The sequence below is a fragment of the Budorcas taxicolor genome, chromosome 4 (assembly GCF_023091745.1).
Source record: "Budorcas taxicolor isolate Tak-1 chromosome 4, Takin1.1, whole genome shotgun sequence".
NCBI classification, from domain to species: domain Eukaryota; kingdom Metazoa; phylum Chordata; class Mammalia; order Artiodactyla; family Bovidae; genus Budorcas; species Budorcas taxicolor.
In genome coordinates, this window is record NC_068913.1 from 51,245,712 (window position 1) to 51,267,973 (window position 22,262).

The window sequence follows — 22,262 nt, forward strand, 5'->3', positions numbered from 1 at the left end:
ATTCAACTGAGGTTTTGAGTGATGGAACCTTCTGACTGCATTACATCTGGGAGCACACGATATTGACATGGCTTATTACTGGTTTATGAACCTCGATCACCTGGTTGGAGTGATGCCTGCCAGCTCTCTCCACTGTACAGTTACTATTTTCCTGCTTTCCACATTCTATTCATTAGAAGCAGGCAACTTCAGCCCTTACTCAAGGGGAGGGTGATTAAGCTCTATCTCCTTTAAGGATGAGGAGTGAAGAATCTGTGGACATATATTAAACCTACCTCAGTAATTAATCTGGATGTGGGTGGGTAAGGGGAGAAAAAACACTGAGGCTATGCAAACAACCTGTTTCGCTTGAAAGTCTGACCAAGTAATTGCATCATTTTATTTATTTTTGAGAGTTTATTTATTTTTGAGAGTTATATTTTATTACAATGTAAGCCCAGGAGACAGGACTCTCAGATCACTTTGAGGGACTGCTCTGAAGAGGCAAGGGGGCATCCAGTAATTTTAGCACTCATCACTGGCTCTTGCCTACAGCAGTTACAACTGTGGAATTCTAATGGTGATTTTCGATTTCCTTCATTCTTTCAACACTTATTAATTGGAATCCTCTGCAAGGAAGATCTGAGGGAGCAAATTTTTAACCTGATTTAAAAGCTCTATAAACAGCAATGAGAAGAGATTCAAGGTACCGTGAGTACTGATATAAATTTACATTATTATTACTGAAGAATATAATTAAAGGCATTTAATGAAAGATTCTCATGGAGGCAAGAACCATGTATTTTAGACAATGATATACCTTTAACTGTGACGGAAATGGTATGATGGATGGCTCCTAATGAATTTTTGGCTATGCACTGGTAATTTCCAGAGTCTGCTTCTGTAACCTGAACGATTTGCAGAGTTTTCTTAAAGTTCCTATAAAATGTCCGATTGATGGGGAGTGTTCCATCTTCTTTTATCCAGTAAATAATTGGGGTAGGCCTGATAAGGTAAACAGAAAATAACATCATGAAAAAACATTCGTGATAAAGATCATGAGGAACAGATAAATATTTTAAGTAACCACACACTTTTATTAAGTAATGCTCAAAACCTTACATTTCAGTCTGCAAGTTACCATTTTCACACAAGCTAACTGATGGCACACCATGAACTCTGACTTCAGGATCTGTTGAGAATGGCAGCGAGACTTACTTGACTGAAGGGACCTAATTATTATCTTCAAAGTTCTGATGAAGGAGATACTCTTGGAAAATTTTGCATAACTGGACTATATCAATCAAAAGAATGACCATGAAATTAACAATACAGAGTTACAATTTTTTAAAAAAACTTTTTTTTTTTAATGTGGGCCATTTTAAAAGTCTTCCTTGAATTTTTGTTCTAATATTTCTTCTCTTTTTATGTTTTGGTCTTTTGGCCATGAGCCACATGGGATCTTAGCTCCCTGACCAGGGACTGAACCCATACCCCCTACACTCTTAGCCTCTAGACTGCCAGGGAAGTCCTTCAAGTTACAATTTTTTAATCAGCCAGACTTAAAAAGGTTACAGAAAGAAAGGTTAGAGAAAAACTAACCTAAGGTTAGTTTTTGTGTCCATAAACTTCCATACATATTTCCATACCAAATAGAAGAATCTCCCTATCTTATAACAGGCTACCTGATGATGTGAATGAGGTGATTAGAGGAATCGTGCTGTTATTTTAATTTCATTATTAGTGATATTTTAAAACATTATATCCATTGATAGAGGTAGGACCAACTCACATGTTACTTATACCATTTCTCACCTGTGTTTCTTATTAAATCATGAACTATAGAGACAGATGAAAAGCCAGACTTAGGCTTACAGTTAAAAAGATCTGCTTCAAAATCCCAGCCCTACTCTAAAGTGCTCTTTGATTTTGGATCTCTGGCCTTTTGGGGCCTCAGTTTCCTCCACTGCCTTAATGGAGACAATAATGCTTGTTTTGATCTGGTGACCTGAGAAGGCTTTCATGAGGCAAAAATAAAAATCCATTCAGTATATTTACTAAGCACTAAACTATAGATCCCCTGGAGGCGGGCATGGCAACCCGCCTGGAGAAGCACCATGGATAGAGGAGCCTGGTGGGCCACAGTCCATGAGTTCCCAGAGTCAGACACGACTGAGCGACTAAGCACAGGTCGGCACAAACCATACAGACCAGGGATCTCCAGGGATCTCCAGGGATCTCCGGGGATCTCTGGGGATCTCCAGGGATCTCCAGGTGGCACTCCAGCAAAGAATCTGCCTGCCAAAGCAGGAAACGCAAGAGACAGGGGTTCAGTCTCTGGGCTGGGAAGATCCCCTGGAGAAGGAAATGGCAACTCACTCCAGTATTGTTGCCTAGACTATCCCATAGACAGAAGAGCCTGGTGGGCTGCAGTTCGTGGGGTCACAGAGTTGGACACAACTGCACACGCACACACAAACACAGACTATATAGGTCAAGCATTAAGTTGTGTGTTGGGAAGTTTAAAAAAAAGAAAAGAATGGTCCAGGCCCCTCAGGAAGAACACAATATTTATCATTAGAAATACTAGTGGGGTTAATGGGTTGTAGAATTGTTTTTGTTTGTTTACTTGAATAAAAATAACTGAATAGATATACTTGATGAACTGGGTCATGAGCAGTGTTATTTTTTGACATGGCCAGCAGGGGCCTCCATGTGTCTCCAGAGGTATTAATAAAATTTTTCCTGGAGGCCGATTTGGCTTCTAGGAAGGAATGTGATACTCTGAGTCACCAGGTCAAGGACAGCACAGATCACAACACAACGCAACACGTTTCTGAGAGTCCAGTCAATGTTCCAGCAAATGTGCCTTATCAGTGGTACTTACTCTATGCCAGGCATGAGAGGAAAGTATTCAGAAGCTTGCCTCCAGCATTTCCCTAACATAACAGCTGTTCCTGCAGCTGAGCTGAGGCTTCCCTGGGACTCCTCTCAAGGGCACATGGGTTCTGGGGGTGGTATCAGGTTTGAGGTGTGCATAGATGAGACAGGGCTTCCCTGGTGGCTCAGATGGTAAAGAATCCACCTACAATGTGGGAGACCTGGGTTCGAGCCCTGGGTTGGGAAGATCTCCTAGAGAAGGGCATGGCAACCCACTCCAGTATTCTTGCCTACAGAATTCCCATGGACAGAGCCTGGCTGGCTACAGTCCATGGGGTCACAAAGAGTTGGACAGGACAGAGTAACTAAGCATACACATAGATGAGACAGCTGCAAAGAGGCTGGTCTGCTGACGAGCGCTAGGAGGCAGAGGATGGGACAACATGCCAGTGTCAAGGCCAGGCACTAAGAGGCTGAACGAGCTCCCGCTGTTAGGAGAATAAGCCAGAGCTCGGTTGCCTAGAAGGATGTGAAAAGTTCATGACCAAGAGCTCTACTGCCCTACTAACAGCAGGAGACCCAGAGCTGTGAACCCAAGGCCGAGCTGCTCAGAAGATGCGTCAGCAGGCTCAAATGAAATCAGCCAGATCCAGCCCTGTCACGGCACAACTGCTCTGTATACTTGTAGACAAATCATCAATGACAAACAGCTATTGGTTTTAAGCCTCTACGTTTTGAGATGACGTTAGACAACAGTAGCAAAATAATATAAGCTTCATTACAATTACAACAATCATAAGGTGATTACTGACACTTATTTCTAAAGGAACATTTACATTAACAAAATATTTTCATAATACGAAATAACACATGGCCCATTTGGGAAGTAATCATCACAGTTTTCTTGATTGCTTAATGGAGTCTCTATCAATGATTCCTGCTATGATACAATATTAATGTCTTTCTACCAATCTACTATGTTTATATAAGAAATGGACATCAAGACAGACAGTGTTAACTCACAGCCCTTCTGCAATGCACTCAAGGGAAAGGACATTTCCTCTTAATTCCTCTTTGCGACTTGTATTGCCATCTGGAGTTAAAAATGTTGGTGGCCTCTGTCTATGTGATTTAGCTGCAAACAAGAAGATCAATATGCATTCAAAGTAAGATATGGATTTCTAGAAGAACAGTTCACTGTCTAAAAATCTAATCCCTTTTTAAATTGATTTACCATTGATTGTGAAATTTGTTAAACAAATACATACATACTCCTTGCCTTATAAATAGCCATCACTCTCTCAGTTGGCCAGAAATAGAAACTACTTTGGTTGCATAAGAACTCATAATGAGGACTATTTTCCATTGTACAGTTTCCTAATTTGGGTTAGAGTTCTATGTATTTTTGGTGGGTTGGTAAAGTTTCAAAATGTAGACATAGAGAGGAAAATTATGTTATCAAATTATCCACCTCTCAAGATGAGTACTCAGGTCAAAGGGAAAATGAGCTATCTATTTTCTGGAAGATGTTAGGTTTTTCTGAAAGATATGACAATGGACAAGGTCTTTTGGTTTACCCTAGGGACAAAATTATAGTCAATTCCATTGATTAATCATGAAGATAAATCATGGTGAACATCTAATATATCAAGATACTCAAATTGCAAGGGTATGTGTAAAATACAAATACAAAACTAGAAAGTGACTGGCAGAGGTCTGGCAAATGTGTGCCACAGATTATGGGTGAAGTTAAAGAAATTAAAATTGGTTTCCTCAATGAAAAAATAAAGAGGGCTCAATTCAGAGATCTCAGGGAGGTACGTGTATATATATATATATGGAGAGAGAGAGAGACTACCTTCATGTTTCATGAAGAAAAATCATATAGAGGCCTGGCCTAAATGTGTCCTTATCCTCTGGTTGCATCTCAAAAGAACTTAAAGTAGAAATCCTACCATCTTGAGGTTCTAAGAGCCCCTTTAAGAGTGTGCAGCCCTTTAATGTGTTATCTACTTGATGCTCATAAAAACTGGAAAGGTAATATATAAATTATCCTCACTTCTCAGAAGAAAAAGCCGAATACCAGAAAAGGTATTACTGAACACAAATTAGAGTTTTCCTTAGATTTTAGAGATGGTGGAGGAAATCACACACCTTTGAAAAATCACTTTGAAAGTGATTTCGAGGTCCATATTTTTCAGGAGTATTTTAATATAAAATAAAATAATATGAAATAAGGTAAAAATAAAAGTAAGGCAGGAGTTATGGTATGTTACTATGGCCATTGATAGTACCTTAGTGCTTTTTACTTCATATCTCAAGGGTAAAAAATTAGTACAGCAGAAATTTGAGCTTATGGATAATTTAAGAGGACCCCATATTCAGAACCCATAATTTTCATTCATAGACTCTATATTTGAGATCCATGTTTCCCTTAAGGAAATAAAATTCTTTCCCTTTTAAAAGAATGATGTTAAATCTATTTTTAAAAGATTATTTCCACTGAAGATAGTGTCTTGATTTTAAACTAAACTAAGAGAAATACTATTTCTAATTATATGACATTGATAAGGTCATGTGGAAACAGATGGAAAATACAATGCTTTCCTGTCAAAATCCAGTTAATGTTAGTTGCTAAAGGTTATTAAGACTTTGATGTTAGTATTTTAGCAGGTTAATGTACCTTGCCAATTCTTATTAATCTATGAGAAAAGTTTATGAGCCAGACAAAAAATGAAAAATGTAATTCTAAACATATATGAAAGATTTTTTTTCAAATTTTGTGGGATGATTCTTTACATGAAAACAGTTTTAGTAACTTTTGTTATTATACATACAACATGGAACATGTTTTAATGACATGTTTGAGAGCTCAAAGCTAAATTTATATGAAACATACATTGATTCTAGCAGTATTAAACATGAAACTAGGAATTTCGTAAAGAAATAAGGTTAAACAGCCATGGAGGTGAAGTTAGTGAACTAAATTCTACAATGAAGAAGAAATACCAGTTACAATCAATCACCAAAACTCACCACCATAAAACTCAGTGTCACTCAAATTAGCAGCTATAGTGTCATTCAATTCATCCACTGAAATAAACAGAATATTATGAAGAATGCAAAAAGAAGGGGAGAGAGAATTGCAAAAAAAGAAAAAAAAGTACTGGGCAACAAAACATAAACCACTCTGCTGACCAAGTGCATCCCAACCTAGTAAAACCAGTGCTTTACATTGTACGTGACTGTTTCATTAACTCACTGAGCCACCCCCAGCCAGTAAGATGCAGACATATAACCGGAGCTGCAGGACTCCCAGTTGACGGCATTGTGGAGCATAAACCACAAGCAAATGCTCAGAACACTAAGAACTGGGCTGGCCAAAAAGTTCATTCAGGTTTTTCTGTAACATCTTACCAATGTTTTGGCCAAACCAATAGATTCAGGAAGTTATCATAGAAACAATAATGGTAATAACAGTAAAAACTGTAAAATACAGTAAAGTAGGCAAGCTTCCTATAATACACGTGCCAACACTTTCATGACTATTCACAGGTACTTCCTTGATCAATGAAACTGTTTACTTCAAAGTTAGTGGTATTTAATAGTTAACACACTTGCACACATTTGTAAACATCATTGCAAGAGAGTTTTTGGAAATTGAACTCTTACCTGAAATCACCTTAACAGAAATTGGTTGCTTCTGCTGGATGGTTTGAGTATGGTTAAATCTGGCGTAACAGATGTAGTCTTCCCGGGTGTCCTCTGGGAGCACATTGGAGAAGTAAAGATCTCCATTCAGACCTTGGGAAACTCTCTCACTCTGTGGAAGTCTTTGAAAGGCTGGAGAATGGCAGGGAGGTATCTAGATCATTCCATCACAAAGTGGTCACTTTCCAAATTAGCAAGATAACTGTATCTACTAATAAACAGTCCTGTGAACTTCACTTGCATGTATTTTCTTCCTCTATAAAGCTCTTTTGAGAAAAAGCAAATAATTCCAAAAGGAAAAGACATAAGAATTAAAATTCCAACTATACCTGCCAGACCCTAACTTCTCTAGAGTGGGGGCAGAGGTGAGACTAAAGTTGCCCAGTGAAGGGTCTTAGAAAACAAGTGTAAAACAAAAAATGTTTTATGGAACGAGTTTGTGTGACTTTTCCTAACATTTAAGTTAATTCCTAAGTACCAGACCACCTGGCCTGCCTCTTGAGAAATCTCTATGCAGCTCAGGAAGCAACAGTTGGAACTGGACATGGAACAACCGACTGGTTCCAAATAGGAAAAGGAGTATGTCAAGGCTGTATCTTGTCACCCTGCTTATTTAACTTAAATGCAGAGTATATCATGAGAAACACTGGAGGAAGCACAAGCTGGAATCAAGATTGCTTGGAAAAATATCAATAACCTCAGATATGCAGATGACACCACCCTTGTGGCAGAAAGTGAAGAGGAACTAAAGAGCTTCTTGATGAAGGTGAAAGAGGAGAGTGAAAAAGTTGGCTTAAAGCTCAACATTCAGAAAATGGAGATCATGGGATCTAGTCTCATCACTTCATGGGAAATAGATGGGGAAATAGTGGAAACAGTGTCAGACTTTATTTTTTGGGGCTCCAAAATCACTGCAGATGGTGACTGCAGCCATGAAATTAAAAGCCGCTTACTCCCTAGAAGGAAAGTTATGACCAACCTAGACAGCATGTTAAAAAGTAGAGACATTACTTTGCCAACAAAGGTCCGTCTAGTCAAGGCTATGGTTTTTCCAGTGGTCATGTATGGATGTGAGAGTTGGACTGTGAAGAAAGCTGAGCACCGAAGAATTGATGCTTTTGAACTGTGGTGTTGAAGACTCTTGAGAGTTCCTTGGACTGCAAGGAGATCCAACCAATCCATCCTAAAGGAGATCAGTCCTGGGTGTTCATTGGAAGGACTGATGCTGAAGCTGAAACTCCAATACTTTGGCCACCTGATGTGAAGAACTGACTCACTGGAAAAGACCCTGATGCTGGGAAAGATTGAAGGTGGGAGGAGAAGGGGATGACAGAGATGGTTGGATGGCATCACCGACTCAATGGACATGAATTTGGGTAAACTCTGGGAGTTGGTGATGGACAGGGAGGCAGTCCATGGGGTCACAAAGAGTTGGACACAACTGAGTGACTGAACTGAATGAGTATTAATCGCAGATACACACATATTTCAGAAACTGCATTATGGAAGTTTGTAAGGATAACTTGGGTTGTGTCTACATACACAGTCAGACACTTAGTACTGTGAGAGCATCTGATGGTGATGACCTAGGCCCTGGACAAAGTGTCAGACGGACCGAGGTCCCTGCCTTGTCTGAGTCCAGGATAGGGATCTAACTGGAGAATCAGGCAGCAAACAGGTAATTAACAGGGTTCAATACTGATTTAATGATGCAGATGTGTCCATCAGAGGACCCCCCCCCCCACCTATACCCAGTCTCCCTCACCTCCTCTTTCTTTTCTATGTTACCAATTACCTTCTAACATACAGTGTGTTTTACCTGTCGTGTGTATGGCTCATAGCCCATCTCCCTGAACTAGAATTTAAGTTCCAGAAGGGCAGAGACCATCAACTGCTTGGGCTACTATTGTAGCCCTGAAAATGCACCTGGTCCTTCATAGAATCTCTGTAATTAAATGAGTAATAAGCAGCACTGTGACTTCCCAGTTTCACGTTTAACAACAGACTTCCCCTCGGGTCCAAGGAAATGTCTAGCCTTAAGAAAGGAGGGGAGATTTTCTAAGGAGATGAAGGACTCGGGGAAGTGGGACCACTGATCAATGTGTGAACTTACACTTGGCTGGCCAGCATGCCTTCTGAGGCTTCTGACTCAGTTCACTGGGAGAGTGCTTCAGCTCTGAAGTGAGAGAACTAGGAAAAAATCGCACCTCTCAGTTGCCTCCGGACAAGTGTTAACATCTCCTGGGAGGAGGATTTCTCAGTTTGAGTCAAGCAGCTAGGTTCCTCCAGCAGCAGGTACCCTACGCAATCATCATGAAATGCAAAATGATGGGTAAAAGCCTGCAGCTCCCTTGGGTGGGAGAAGGTAGGGAAATCTGGAGACAGACTTTGAAAGGATGCTGGTTAACCACGTGAGCCAAGTTCATGGTCAAGATGGGGGTTTGGTTGGCGGTTGTAAATTCATGGTTTGAAGTCACTAACCAGGGAAAGAGTTGTTTTAAAAAATAACTCAGAAAAATAATGTATGTTTATTTTATGAATACAAAGAGTTAAAAATAGGGATATATTTATCTTCTTTCATTTCTCCTGCTGTATTTTATTGTGGATTAGTGTTGGGAGATCAAATGAAAGAGAATGCGATTTTATGAGGGTAGGAACACTTTGCCCATTGAATTCCTTTGCATTGCATTGGAAAAAAAATATATACAGATAGGAATAATTTGGTAAAGTCATCTTGCCAGGAGAAAGCTACACATATCTGAATTTTTTTCTCATACCCAGATGCAACTTCACTTGAAAAATCCAGATGCATTGTCAATGGCCTAAAATGTATGGAAATGACATGACCAGCAGTGCAATATTAAAAAAATTAGTTTCGTATTCAGATGATTATGAGACTTCACATGTAAACATCTCTTTATTAAGCAGAAAAGTCAGCATTTCTGAATAAGAAGCAAAAACCAATTACTGGGCTTCAGTTTGGCAGTGAGATTTGGATACTGTTATTCTAAACCATAGATATCACTCAGTTCTACTTGATTTGTTATTTATGCTTTCAAAATTTATAAAAATTATTACATAATCATATGAAAAATATTTTTGTCCACTTATATATTTTCCACTTCTCTGTGATACTTTCTCTGAGTGATTTCATATAATCTTATATGAAAAGTAAAAGCTAAATTTTATCTTTAATGTGAACAGCTTGTGATTTCAGAGGAAATCAAGTCACTGAGAGTAGAATGTATTCCTCACAAGTATTTTCAACCCTTCCCACCATTCCACCCAAAGGATTCCTGTCAAGGACAATGGTGACCCCCATGTTGCCAAATTCTATAGCTATTTCTCGATCAGATTGGAAGCTGTCTCATCTCTCAGCAGTGTTTGAAACAACTGATATTCTGTCTTCTTGGCCCTTTTTCCTCCCCTTGCTCTAGGGATACCTCCTCTCTCTGTTTTCTTCTTACTGAAGCCACTGCTCTTTCTCACCTGCTTTTCTCTCCTCCCTGAATGTTTGGCCCCAGGAGGCTCCTGGTCTCAGCCCCCAGGCTGTGCTCTTCATCACCTGCATTTCTTCCCTCAATTCTCTCCTCCAGACTGACTCTAAGAAGCACCTCTGCATTAACATTCACGAATGGCTGGAAAGAGCCCTGAATCTTTCTTCTGACTCATGAAGCTCTAACTCTTGCTGGACACCTTCACAAGGATGCCTCCCAGGCTTCTTGCATTCAAAACCCTGGTTCCTAGTCTCCAAGCAGAAACATGTGCTACCTCCAAAGTAACATGCTAACAGGAGGTTTGGAAGGGTAGGAGAACAGAGCAACAAACAACCCCCTAAGGTTCGAGAAGGGGTGGACAGATGTCACAGTGACTAATGAATGACCTCATTTCCCTGTGCCTCAGTTCCTTCACCTAAAAAGTGAAGTCATCTGAGTTGCCCCCTGGGGCTGCTGTAAAAAATGGATGAGATAACGCATGTAAAGTCTTTAGCCAAGCTACAGGTACTTGGGCACTAAGTGCCTAAGTAGCTATTGTTACTATTGTATATAAAATAGATAATAAACAAGCATCTACTGTATATAGCACAAGGACCTGTGCTCAATACTCTGTAATAACCTAAATGGGAAAATAATTTGTATATGTATAACTGAGTCACTGGGCTGTATGCCTGAAACTAACATAACATTGCAAATCAACTATATTCCAATATAAGATAAAAAATAAACTAAAAAATATTAGCTGTTACTGGGGATAAAAGAGCAAAAACAATAAAAAGGCACAAAACATTCTGAACAGTTTTATTTCCTTTCCTCCATGGGCTTCTGCTGTTTCAGGAAAGGGCAACTGGATTTCACCAGTCTTAGTCTTTGGGGTTACCTTTGATTCTGGTCTCTCATGCCTCCATCCTGACCCCAATAAATCCTGCAAGGGACTTTGAAATTATATTTGGAATTTGACTATTTCTTACCTACTCGACTACTACTACCCAAGTCAGAGTTCCCATCAACTGTTGTCGAGATCACAGCACTGGCCCCCTAACAGGCTGCTCTTCTCTTCTTTCCACCCTCTCTATTCTCCAGGCATGAACCGAAGTGATGTTCTTACTATCTGTTCTGTGTCAGGTGAAGCTACTCCTTCAGTGGCTCCCTACTTCACTGAAAGTAAAAGCCAAAGTATTATGCATTGAGCCCCTGGACTTTCCTGACCTCTCGTCTGCTGTCACCTTGGATTAGTCAGCCTGGCCACACTGGCCGCCCCGCTGCTTTCACACACCCCAGGGATGCACCTGTCCTTGGGGCTTACACTGGTTTTCTCTTTCCACCCGGATGGTGAAGGTCTGCCGCTCTTTCATTCCTGTAAGTTTCTGCCCAAAACTCTGCCTATTTTTGTCCATAGCACTGCCAACTGATGCATATTTTCTAAACACACTTACAGTCTGCCTCTTTCTCTCCTTCCTTTTCTTCCCATCGCAATGAATATAAACTCAGCGAGAGCAGGACCTTTGGTTTATTTAGAGAGGCACCTGCTACACGGTAGTTCAGTCCAGTTACTCAGTTGTGTCCAACTCTTTGTGACCCCATGGACTGCAGCATGCCAGGCTTCCCTGTCCATCACCAACTCCCAGAGTTTGTTCAAACTCATGTCCATTGAGTCCGTAATGCCATCTAACCCTCTCATCGTTTGTCATCCCCTTTTCCTCCTGCCTTCAATCTTTCCCAGCATCAGGGTCTTTTCCAATGAATTTGTTCTTTGCATCAGGTGGCCAAAGTATTGGAGTTTCAGCTTCAGCATCAGTTCTTCCAATGAATATTTGGGACTGATTTCCTTTAGGATCGACTGGTTTGATTTCCTTGCAGTTCAAGGGACTCTCAAGAGTGTTCTCCAACACCATAGTTCAAAAGCATCAATTTTTTGGCACTCAGCTTTCTTTATGGTACACCTCTCACATCCATACATGACTATTGGAAAAACCACAGCTTTGACTATGTGGACCTTAGTCAGTAAAGTAATGTCTCTACATTTTAATATGCTGTCTAGGTTGGTCATAGCTTTTTCTCCAAGCAGCAAGCATCTTTTAATTTCATGGTTGCAGTCGCCATCTGCAGTGATTTTGGAGCCCAAGAAAATAAAGTCTGTCACTGTTTCCATTGTTTCCCCATACATTTGTGATGAAGTGATGGGACTGAATACCATGATCTTCATTTTTTGAATGTTTAGTTTTAAGCCAGCTTTTTCACTCTCCTCTTTCACTTTCATCAAGAGGCTCTTTCCTCTTTGCTTTCTGCCATTAAGGTGGTGTCATCTGTATATCTGAGGTTATTGATATTTCTCCCAGCAATCTTGATTCCAGCTTATGCGTCATCCAGTCCAGCATTTCTCATGATGTACTCTGCATATAAGTTAAATAAGCAGGGTGACAATATATAGCCTTGACATACTCCTTTCCTAATAATGATCCAAAGGATGTTGGCAATTTGATCTCTGATTCCTCTGCCTTTTCTAAATCTGCTTGAACATCTGGACATTCTCAGTTCATGTGTTGTTGAATCCCAGTTTGGAGAATTTTGAGCATTACTTTGCTAGTGTGTAAGATGAGTGCAGTAGTTTAAACATTTGTTGGTACTGCATTTCTTTGGGATTGGAATGAAAACTGACCTTTTCTAGTCCTGTGGCTACTGCTGAGTTTTCCAATTTTGCTGGCATATTGAGTGCAGCACTTTCACAGCATCATCTTTTAGGACTTGAAAGAGCTCAACTGGAATTCCATCACTTCCACTAGCTTTATTCATAGTGATGCTTCCTAAGGCTCACTTGACTTCACACTCCAGGATATCTGGTTCTAGGTGAGTGATCACACCATCATGATTATCTGGGTCATTAAGATCTTTGTTGTATAGTTCTGTGTATTCTTGCCGCCTCTTCTTAATATCTTCTGCTTCTGTTAGGTCCATACTGTTTCCATCCTTTATTGTGCCCATCTTTGAATGACATGTTCCCTTGGTATCTCTAATTTTCTTGAAGAGCTCTCTAGTCTTTCCCATTCTATTGTTTTCCTCTGTCTCTTTGTATTGATCACTGAGGAAGGCTTTCTTATCTCTCCTTGCTATTCTTTGGAACTCTGCATTCAGATGGATACATCTTTCCTTTTCTCCTTTGTCTTTAGCTTCTCTTCTTTTCTCAGCTCTTTGTAAGGCTTTCTCAGACAATTATTTGCCTTTTGTATTTCTTTTTCTTGGGGATGGTTCTGATCACTGCTTCTCATACAATGTTACAAACCTCCTTCCATAGTTCTTCAGGCACTCTATCTACCAGATCTAATCCCTTCAATCTATTTGTCACTTCCAATGTATAATCATAAGGGATTTGATTTAGGTCATACCTGAATGCTCTAGTGTTTTCCCCTATTTTCTTCAATTTAAGGCTGAATTTTGCAATAAGGAGTTCATAATCTGAGCCACAGTCAGCTCCTGGTCTTGTTTTTGCTGACTGTATAGAGCTTCTCCATCTTTGGCTGCAAAGAATATAATCAATCTGATTTTGGTATTGATCACCTGGTGATGTCCATGTGTAGAATGGTCTCTTGCGTTATTGGAGGAGGGTGTTTGTGATGATCAGTGTGTTCTGTTGGCAAAAGCCTGTTAGCCTTTGCCCTGCTTCATTCTGTACTCCAAGGCCAAACTTGCCTGTTACTCCAGGTATCTCTCAATTTCCTACTTTTGCATTCCAGTCCCCTATGATGAAAAGGACATCTTTTTTGAGTGTTAGTTCTAGAAGGTCTTGTAGGTCTTCATAGGACTGTTCAGCTTCTTTACCATTATGGGTAGGGGCATAGACTTGGATTGCTGTGATATTGAATGGTTTGCCTTGGAAACGAACAGAGATCATTCTGTTGCTTTTGAGATGGCATCCAAGTGTTGCATTTTGGATGCTTCTGTTGACTATGAGGGCTACTCAATTTCTTCTAAGGGATTCTTGTTTGGTCCCACCCATTAGAACAAGACCCAGATTCCCCCACAGCCAGTCCCTCCCATCAGGAAGCTTCCACAAGCCTCTTATCCTTATCCATCAGAGGGCAGACAGAATGGAAACCACAATTACAGAAAACTAACCAAACTGATCACTTGGATCACAGCCTTGTCTAACTCAATGAAACTATGAGTCATGTCATGTAAGGCCACCCAAGACCAACATGTCATGGTGGAGAGTTCTGACAAAATGTGGTCCACTGGAGAAGGGAATGGCAAACTGCTTTAGCATTCTTGCCTTGAGAACCCCATGAACAGTATGAAAAGGCAAAAAGATATGACATTGAAAGATGAATTCCTCAGGTTGGTAGGTGCCCAATATGCTACTGGAGAAGAGTGGAGAAATAGCTCTAGAAAGAGTGAAGAGGCTGAGCTAAAGTGAAAACAATGCCCAGCTGTGGATGTGACTGGTGATGGAAGTAAAGTTTGATGCTGTAAAGAACAATTTTGCATAGGAACCTGGAATGTTAGGTCTACGAATCAAGGTAAATAGGTACATAGTAGCTGTTTAATAAAACAGAGCAAATGAATGAAATGATATGTGATTTGTTTTCCTGAGCATCTCTTAAAAAAATTATAAACATTTTATGAATCACAGGAGATAATTATTGACTGGGATAACCAATAATCATAAGAATTTTGAAGAAAGTTCATATTTTTAAAACTTACAATTATCCATCCAGAATATTATGGGTGGTGGTAACCCAATTGGTGGTCTGCAGGGAAGGACCAAAGACTGGCCATTTCGAAGTGTTATTGGTTCAAGCTTTTCTTTGGTCCACAATGGTGACCCTAACAAAATAAAATAAAAACTTCTAAGTTATTTCTGCACTGGAAAACAAAAAAAGCAGTAGAAAGAAAGATAAACCAACTTATAGAGAATAGCAACTTGGAATTTATGGAAATTAAGATAACAAATTTTTCAAAAAATGACATTCATAGTATAAGTTCTGAGTCAGCAAGTCCATGTCTAAGAATTTACATTGAATAAATTCTTGAAGATACATAATGATTTTGTTAAAAGCATGCTTTTCACAAAAGAATGAAAAACATGTATATATGTAAAAAAATTTGTGAAAGAAATAATGGTAAACCTATACTTTTGAATAAAATAGTGTCAGATGTTGTATAAAGACAGTTAGACAATAAGTATAAGATCAATATAATTTGCATGACATGTAGATAAGCCAAAAAGGTTACAAATTCAGAACGAGTTTGTTTTCAGTATGTACATACATATCTGCCTAGATAAAAATATAAAAAACAGTAATTTCCTTGAATGAAAGGATTCGTGAACAATTTTTACATTTCTTTTTTGTTCATTTGTAGTTGATTTGTTCTATAAAGCACACATATTATACACATAATTGAAAAAAGCTTTAAAAATGATCAGACCTTCATGATCATGGCCATGATCAGATCATGGCCACTGTTCTTTAAATACATGCTCTTGGGTTGTTGAGAGGATGTACTGACTATTGAAAAAAGAGTTACAATAATATCAAGATGATGAGGCCACTCTGTTTCCAGTGAAATTTTGATATGAAAATGTTTAAAGAAATATATGCACCCTAATGTTCATAGCAACATTATTTACAATAGCTAAGATACGGAAGCAACCTAAGTGTCCATCAACAGATGACTAGATAAAGAAGACGTGTGTGTGTGTGTGTGTGTGTGTGTGTGTGTGTGTGTGTGTGTGACACATAACAAAATATTGGGCTTCCCTGGGGCTCAGATGGTAAAGAACCTGCCTGCAATGCAGGAGACCTGGGTTCAACCCTGGGTCAGAAAGATTTCCTGCAGAAGGGAATGGCTACCCACTCCAGTAATCTTGCCTGGAGAATTTCTTGGACAGAGGAGCCTGGCAGGCTATAGTCCATGGGGTGGCAAAGAGTCAGACATGACTGAGCAACTAACACTTTCACTTTCACACAATGGAATATTACTCAGCCATAAAACAGGATGAAAATTTGCCACCCGCAGCAGCACAGATGGACTTGTAGGGCACTGTGATAAGTGAAATAGGTCTCTTTGTACAGAGAAAGACAAACAGATGATATCATTTATATGTGGAATTTAAAAACTATAACAAATTACTGAATATAACAAAACGGCAGCAGACTCACAGATATATATTCACTCACAAACTAGTGGCTCCCAGTGGGAAGAGGGAAGAAGAGAGGGGCAATATAGGGGGAAGGAGGTAAGAACCACAAACTCCCGTGTATAAAATAAGTTACAAGGATATATCATGTAACGCAAGAAATATAACCAATTTTTATAATATTTTTAAATGGAGTATAACCTTTAAAATTGTGAATCATTATATTTATACATATAACCTTTATAATAAAGTACATCAACCATATTTCAATTAAAAAATGTTTAAAGAAGTAACACTTATACCTCAATTACCCATTTTATATTGAATTTATCTCCATCTGACTATATGGACTATGCTTGTACATAAGATTCAGGAGAAATGAATGATTAGATCAATCTGAGGAAGAAGCATTTTTCTTACCCCTGGTGATTTATTCTGGACTTCTACAAAAGATATACTGGTTTGGCAAAACATTAGGCTGAGGAATTGGGAAAAAGTGGAAAAGGGTGACGATTTTCATGCAAAATAAAGTCAGAGTATTGGCATCAATGCCACTGCCTTCTTGTAATGGTTATTTGGATGATGTAACAGATGCTGGTGTTGGAGCCAGACTTTAAAAAGGGTCCTGTTCAGCGAACAGGTCCGACTTACTGGATGGACGGATGACAATGTTATTAGAAATCGCAGCCCCGCGTTCGTTCCTGGCTGTACACTGATAGACTCCCTCATAGGTCTCTGCTTTCCCCTCGCTCATGATGTTGATCGTGAGGGTTCCTGAGCCAGGCTTCATGGTGACGAGAGGGTCTTTATCTATGTCAAAATGAGTCCCATTTCGGGTCCAGGAAAAGCTGCCAGGCACATAGAGGATTAAGCTTGTTAACAGTCCAGAAAAACAGGATTACTTACTCTTTAACAAATTCCTTGTAGTTTTATGAGTTTGAATAATTAGACTTCAATATTCAATAAAAGAGCAATAAGCTCCATACCGAAAATGTTTCACTGAATCGTGACTTAGAAAAAAGTGCTGACCATATATACTAAGGGACATGTCTTCATCAGAAGTACCAAAATCTGACTCAGTAAAGAAACCATGCATACAAATTGCCTGTCACTTTTCAAAGAAAATATTGTAAGTAGGTCACCAAGGCACACCTTCTTAGAGCTTTATTAGCATTTTTATTGTAAACTCCATTGTTTATAGAATTGATAACCTGTCTATGAAAATTTGCTCCAGGGCGAAGTGTAACATGAAAGGCCTTTACAAGTACTAATATATGTGTATATTAAGTGATCAGACTAGTGTCAAGTTACCATAAGGCAAAATGTGAGTTGGGAGGAGAGGAAGACACTTGAATTCAATGGTATTTTAAATGTCAGGTTTCATTAAAAAAGTGACCATTCTATATAAAATATATTTGAGAATTTTTACTCTAGAGATGATTTTGAAAATTTCTGGGAAAGTATTTCAAATTGGCAACTGAAGTCTTCTTTTTCAGCTTTGTTTATAAAATAAATGACTGCCTTATGTAAAAGTCACAGAGGTCATGTAATTAAAGACTTGGTAACTGGTTACAAATGAACAACGGCCATGCTGTTACACAAGCATTAATTTCTAAACTTTTCCATGATTCCCAAGCCCTTTTGGATTTCCCTTCCCACTGTTTATCCATTTAGTGGGAGTTGTCACACCTCCTAGGGCAGGAGGCAGTGGTAGTGGATGCTACTGGCTTAGGGTAAATAGAGATTAGGGATGCTGTAAAATATCCTACAATGCACAGGAGAGCTCTGCCTCCGTAACCAAAAATTATCCAGCCCAGAATATCAACAGAGCTAAGGTGGAAAAATCCTGCCTAACAGGGAGTTATAGGAAGTATTAAGTGAGTGTTAAACTGAAGGGGACACTATCCATCAAAGGACATTGCATTAGTGCTTAAGCACTCAAAAGTTTCTAATAATACAGCAGAACAGACTGCATTAAGCCTGCCTTTAATGGAAACTTTTGATATCCTTAGGTATTTACTACCAGTTAATTTTTTCCTCTGGTGCCAGTCTGTGATAGATTAGTAAAGCTGGTCATAGACAAACTCAGAAATACAATATTGAGGAAATCTCCTTTCTATTTTATAACTTTAAAAATTCCACATTATATGTCCATAATAATCATCCAATTCTTGAAAACTTCCATATATTACTGGACAAGTAACATCACCTACTAAGGAGGTGTGGAACCTGGATAAGGTTACCTAGCATTATTGGGCATCAGTTTTCCCTCTATAAAACATATTGGCTGGACAAGATAATATTTAATGTTTCTCCCAAGTCTAAAATGCTCTGCAGTGCTCATGCCAAGATGCATATGAAGCATCCTGAGTGTTGAACTCTGCCATGTTTGGAAAACCACTTGGGGCTATTTTATAGATTTCGAGAGAGCTACGAGAGATCTTAGAAGTTGTGCAATTCAGCTTCTTTATTTTATAGATAAAGACACTGAGGCCCATAGAGAAGGAATTTGACCATGTCACAGGCTGTCAGAAGGCTCTTTTGACATCGCCCCACAATTTTTTAGCATGTCACACAGAAAGGTATCAGTATGGAAATGCAACCACCTGGGTTTTTAGGAAGAACCAGTTGAATTTAATTAAAAGCAGAGAGACAAAATAATGAACCTACAAATGACACCTTAATAAAAGGTGAAAGTGTGAAAGTGTCTGTTGCTCCGTCGTGTCTCTCTTTGACTCCACGGACCGTAGCCTGCCAGGCTTCTCTGTTCATGGGATTCTCCAGGCAAGAATACTGGAGTGGGTTGCCATTCCCTTCTCCAAGGGATTATCCTTACCCAGGGATCTATCAATGCTTCTTTTCAATATTATAACAACAGAAAGCACACCTACCTTGGAGGAGGTTTCCCCTTTGCCTCACACTGGATTACAATATTCTCCCGAGGGTCAATAATGTAATCTTTTGGAGACTGTTGAGTGATGGTTGGTGGTTGTACCACTTAATTGTAGAAAGAAGAACAGTGGATAGAAACAAATTATTTAATATCGTAATAGTAATCTTTTTTTTTTTTCTGTATCAAAATCACTTACCCTAGACTAAATATGCTCCAAATGTTTTTAGTAATTTCTCCTGTGGTAACACACAACTCAGCAGATTTTTGGCTAAAAGACTCCTAAAATTTTGGAGTCAAGACATAACTCCCTTTTGGTAACTTTATGTATGTTCATAAAGCCCATTTTCCCACACTGAAAGTTTGGGAAATTCATTACCAATATAAGCTTAAAATTAAGATTTTCATTTCTGATGTAACAATGAGAAATTTCTCTGAGAACTTTGGTTCACATGATGCTTTTTGATAAAATTTAAGTTACGAGGTGAATTTGCAACTTTATTAAAAAAGAGTAACTGATTTATAGTTCATTCCTGGGTTCATGTAAATGAATACACTGGTAACAAACATATTTGAGAAGCAATGTTAAAAAGATGATTAAATTAGAGACTTGACATGTCTTATTAGAGCCAAGAGGAAGGTGGCTACTAGGAACAAAGATAAAACAGGTTTATTTAGAAGATGAACTGGGAAGCTCTCTGTTATAGGCAACAACATTCTCATTTCAGTCTTCAAAGCGCTATGTGGTCATTTATTATCACATTGTAGGAAGAAACTATTCTGACCCAGAACAACTGAATCTTAAAAAAAGCTGGTATCTGGACATTTGATGTTCAAGCCACTCTAAGATCACCAAATCCTGCTTCTTGTGAAATCAGAATCACAGAGTGTAGAACAGGAAGGGAAGGGAGAAATAATCTCTTTTGACTTCTTCTGTTGCCTAATGCAGCAAAATAGCTTGACTTCCTAGGCAAACAGAGAGAAGCAAAGTGTCCTGGGTACAAGGTAACTACCTTGCACACCTCCAAAGAGAGCTGTTTACACAGACCAATGGTTCTCAATCAAGGGCCGTTTGCCCCTACTCCTCGGGGGACAGCTGGACACATCTAGGGATGATTCTGGTTGTCACCACTGTGGTGGGAGTGGTCCTGGCATCTGGTGGGTAGAGGCCAGGGATGCTGCTAAACATCTTACAGGGCACAGGACATCTTTATAATGTAAAGACTTGGTATTTGGTTCATTTAAGTTTTTCATATTTCAGACTGTCCCTTTCCTCTCCAACTATGCTCTGAGCTTCCTTTGTGAAACTTCTTCCAGCTGCCAATCAAGTTATTTCCCAAAGCTTCATAACTGGTCTCTGCCTTTGTCTTTCTTTCTTGTGGGGGACTGCGTACATGGCTAAACTGACCACTTCCATGGCTTAAAAATGTCTTATAAATCTGAAGGCATGATTCCTTTTTCTTTGTCTCTAATCTTGTGTCTATTGACCAGACAGCTCTTACTAAATGTCCAAAGAACACCTAATATACAGATCAGAAATGGAACTCGTAATTGCCGTCATTTACTGTGCACCTGCTAACTGCATGATACGGCACAGTGTCAATTTCAACTCCCTTTCGCAAGATCCATCCCCTTCCTTATCCTAAGCCAGCTGCTCCTTTCAGCCTCTAGCACTGTCCAGGGAAGCCTCATCCTTTCCAGCCCAGTCAGTTACCGATGCTGGGTAGCAGTTTGGTCTAACAATTAAGAACTAGTCTGTCTATTTTTTACCAGCTGTGAGAATTCAAACAAGTTTCTTAACTTCTGTGAGCCCTCATTTCCGTAAAGGGAAAACAGGGTTTGAAAGTGGTATCTACCTCCTAGGGTTGCTGGGAAAATCAAATAAGATTACTTGTGCAAAATTCTTAGTCCATGCCAAACTGTAATGGTTCAGTGATATTACCTGTACTTAGATTATTATCACAGTCATTTTTATTTAGACCAGCTTCACTTTGCAGAGATCCTTTAGGCTCTGGCAGTATAGAGTCTGGGATGATGGAAACAAGCTTAGAATTCCCCACTAAGGGATCAGCAGGCATAGGCTGTGGGTAAGGGGGACTTTTAGGAGTGATTCAATCTGATTTCTTGTGCTTTTCTGCAAGTGACAGAGATGCAAGGGTGGTGGTCTTAGACCCAGAACTTAATGGAGCTGGTTTAGCTGCCACAAATCACAGCCAGGAGCTGACCATCTAGATGGAACTCTTTGAACAGTGCTGAGGTCACTGGGCAACCAACAAGGGCTATGGAGTAACAAGGGGAAAAGGTGATTTTATATAATTGTCCTGGTTAATCCAATACCAAAGGATTTTTCAAATGCTTGAAAATTATTATTATTTTTTAGGTAGATGATAGGTGGTGCCCAGCTGTCAGAGACAGCAGTTTTAGATTAGAGCATCCCATTCAGAAAGGATGTGAGTGGGGGCTGCTTGTCTTTTGTACACTTTCTAACAAGATTCAAACTCTCTGGGCCATTTTACTGAGGACATTAAGAAATACTGGTCTACCCAGTCCTGCAGATTGAGCAAGCATATGAGTGAACTCTGCTGAAGCACCTGCAAGTGCCCAACTCCTATATATATCCAAAGATATGCTTTTATTCTAGCCAGCTTTTAACAGCATTTAGAACCAGATGTTCTCTTCCAATTTTGTGGTTCTCGTTGAGTTACATCAGATGTGAATGAAGCGCAGAAGTTAGTAGTGCAGAATATTGGTAAAAGAAAAACAATAATACCTGAGTCCAGAATTCATGCAGGGAATATATTCAACCTGCTTCTTGGAATTTCATTGCAATGCTTAGCCACAGTAAACACACATGCTTAAAAAGACGTTAGCCATGAAAATAAAATCGTGCATTTAATTCACAGTATTCATTCAAAAACAAAGACACAGTCAAATTTTCACACTGCCTGGTAATGACCAAAAGACACTTACAGTCTTCAAGAAGTTTTGCTTTTTCCCCATCAATATCAGCAGGTGAGTGGGCGAACAGGATTAAAGAAAACCAGATGTTAGTAATAGGAACGTTAGCACCCTGAAGATAATAGGGGCGTCTTGTCTATTTTATTAAACCTAAAAAACCAGTAGAGCAAAGATGGAGCTGGTGAAGTAGCAAGAGAAAGAAACTCCCATT

General features: G+C 39.3%; 1 protein-coding gene across 5 annotated transcripts in view; it reads right to left on the bottom strand.

The window, feature by feature from the left end:
- The window catches only part of NRCAM (neuronal cell adhesion molecule), a 91,811-nt gene that overhangs the window by 63,126 nt on the left and 6,423 nt on the right, over positions 1-22,262 (bottom strand). For 2 of the 5 annotated variants that reach the window (XM_052638950.1, XM_052638948.1), the window contains exons 3-10: positions 22,064-22,081; positions 19,095-19,200; positions 16,855-17,051; positions 14,766-14,888; positions 6,532-6,702; positions 5,896-5,952; positions 3,883-3,994; positions 800-984 (exon numbers count right to left, since the gene is read on the bottom strand). In XM_052638950.1, coding sequence (XP_052494910.1) covers positions 800-984; positions 3,883-3,994; positions 5,896-5,952; positions 6,532-6,702; positions 14,766-14,888; positions 16,855-17,051; positions 19,095-19,200; positions 22,064-22,081 — 969 coding nt within the window. The remainder of the gene's footprint in view (positions 1-799; positions 985-3,882; positions 3,995-5,895; positions 5,953-6,531; positions 6,703-14,765; positions 14,889-16,854; positions 17,052-19,094; positions 19,201-22,063; positions 22,082-22,262) is intronic. The other 3 variants (XM_052638949.1, XM_052638952.1, XM_052638951.1) reach the window with 3 other exon arrangements.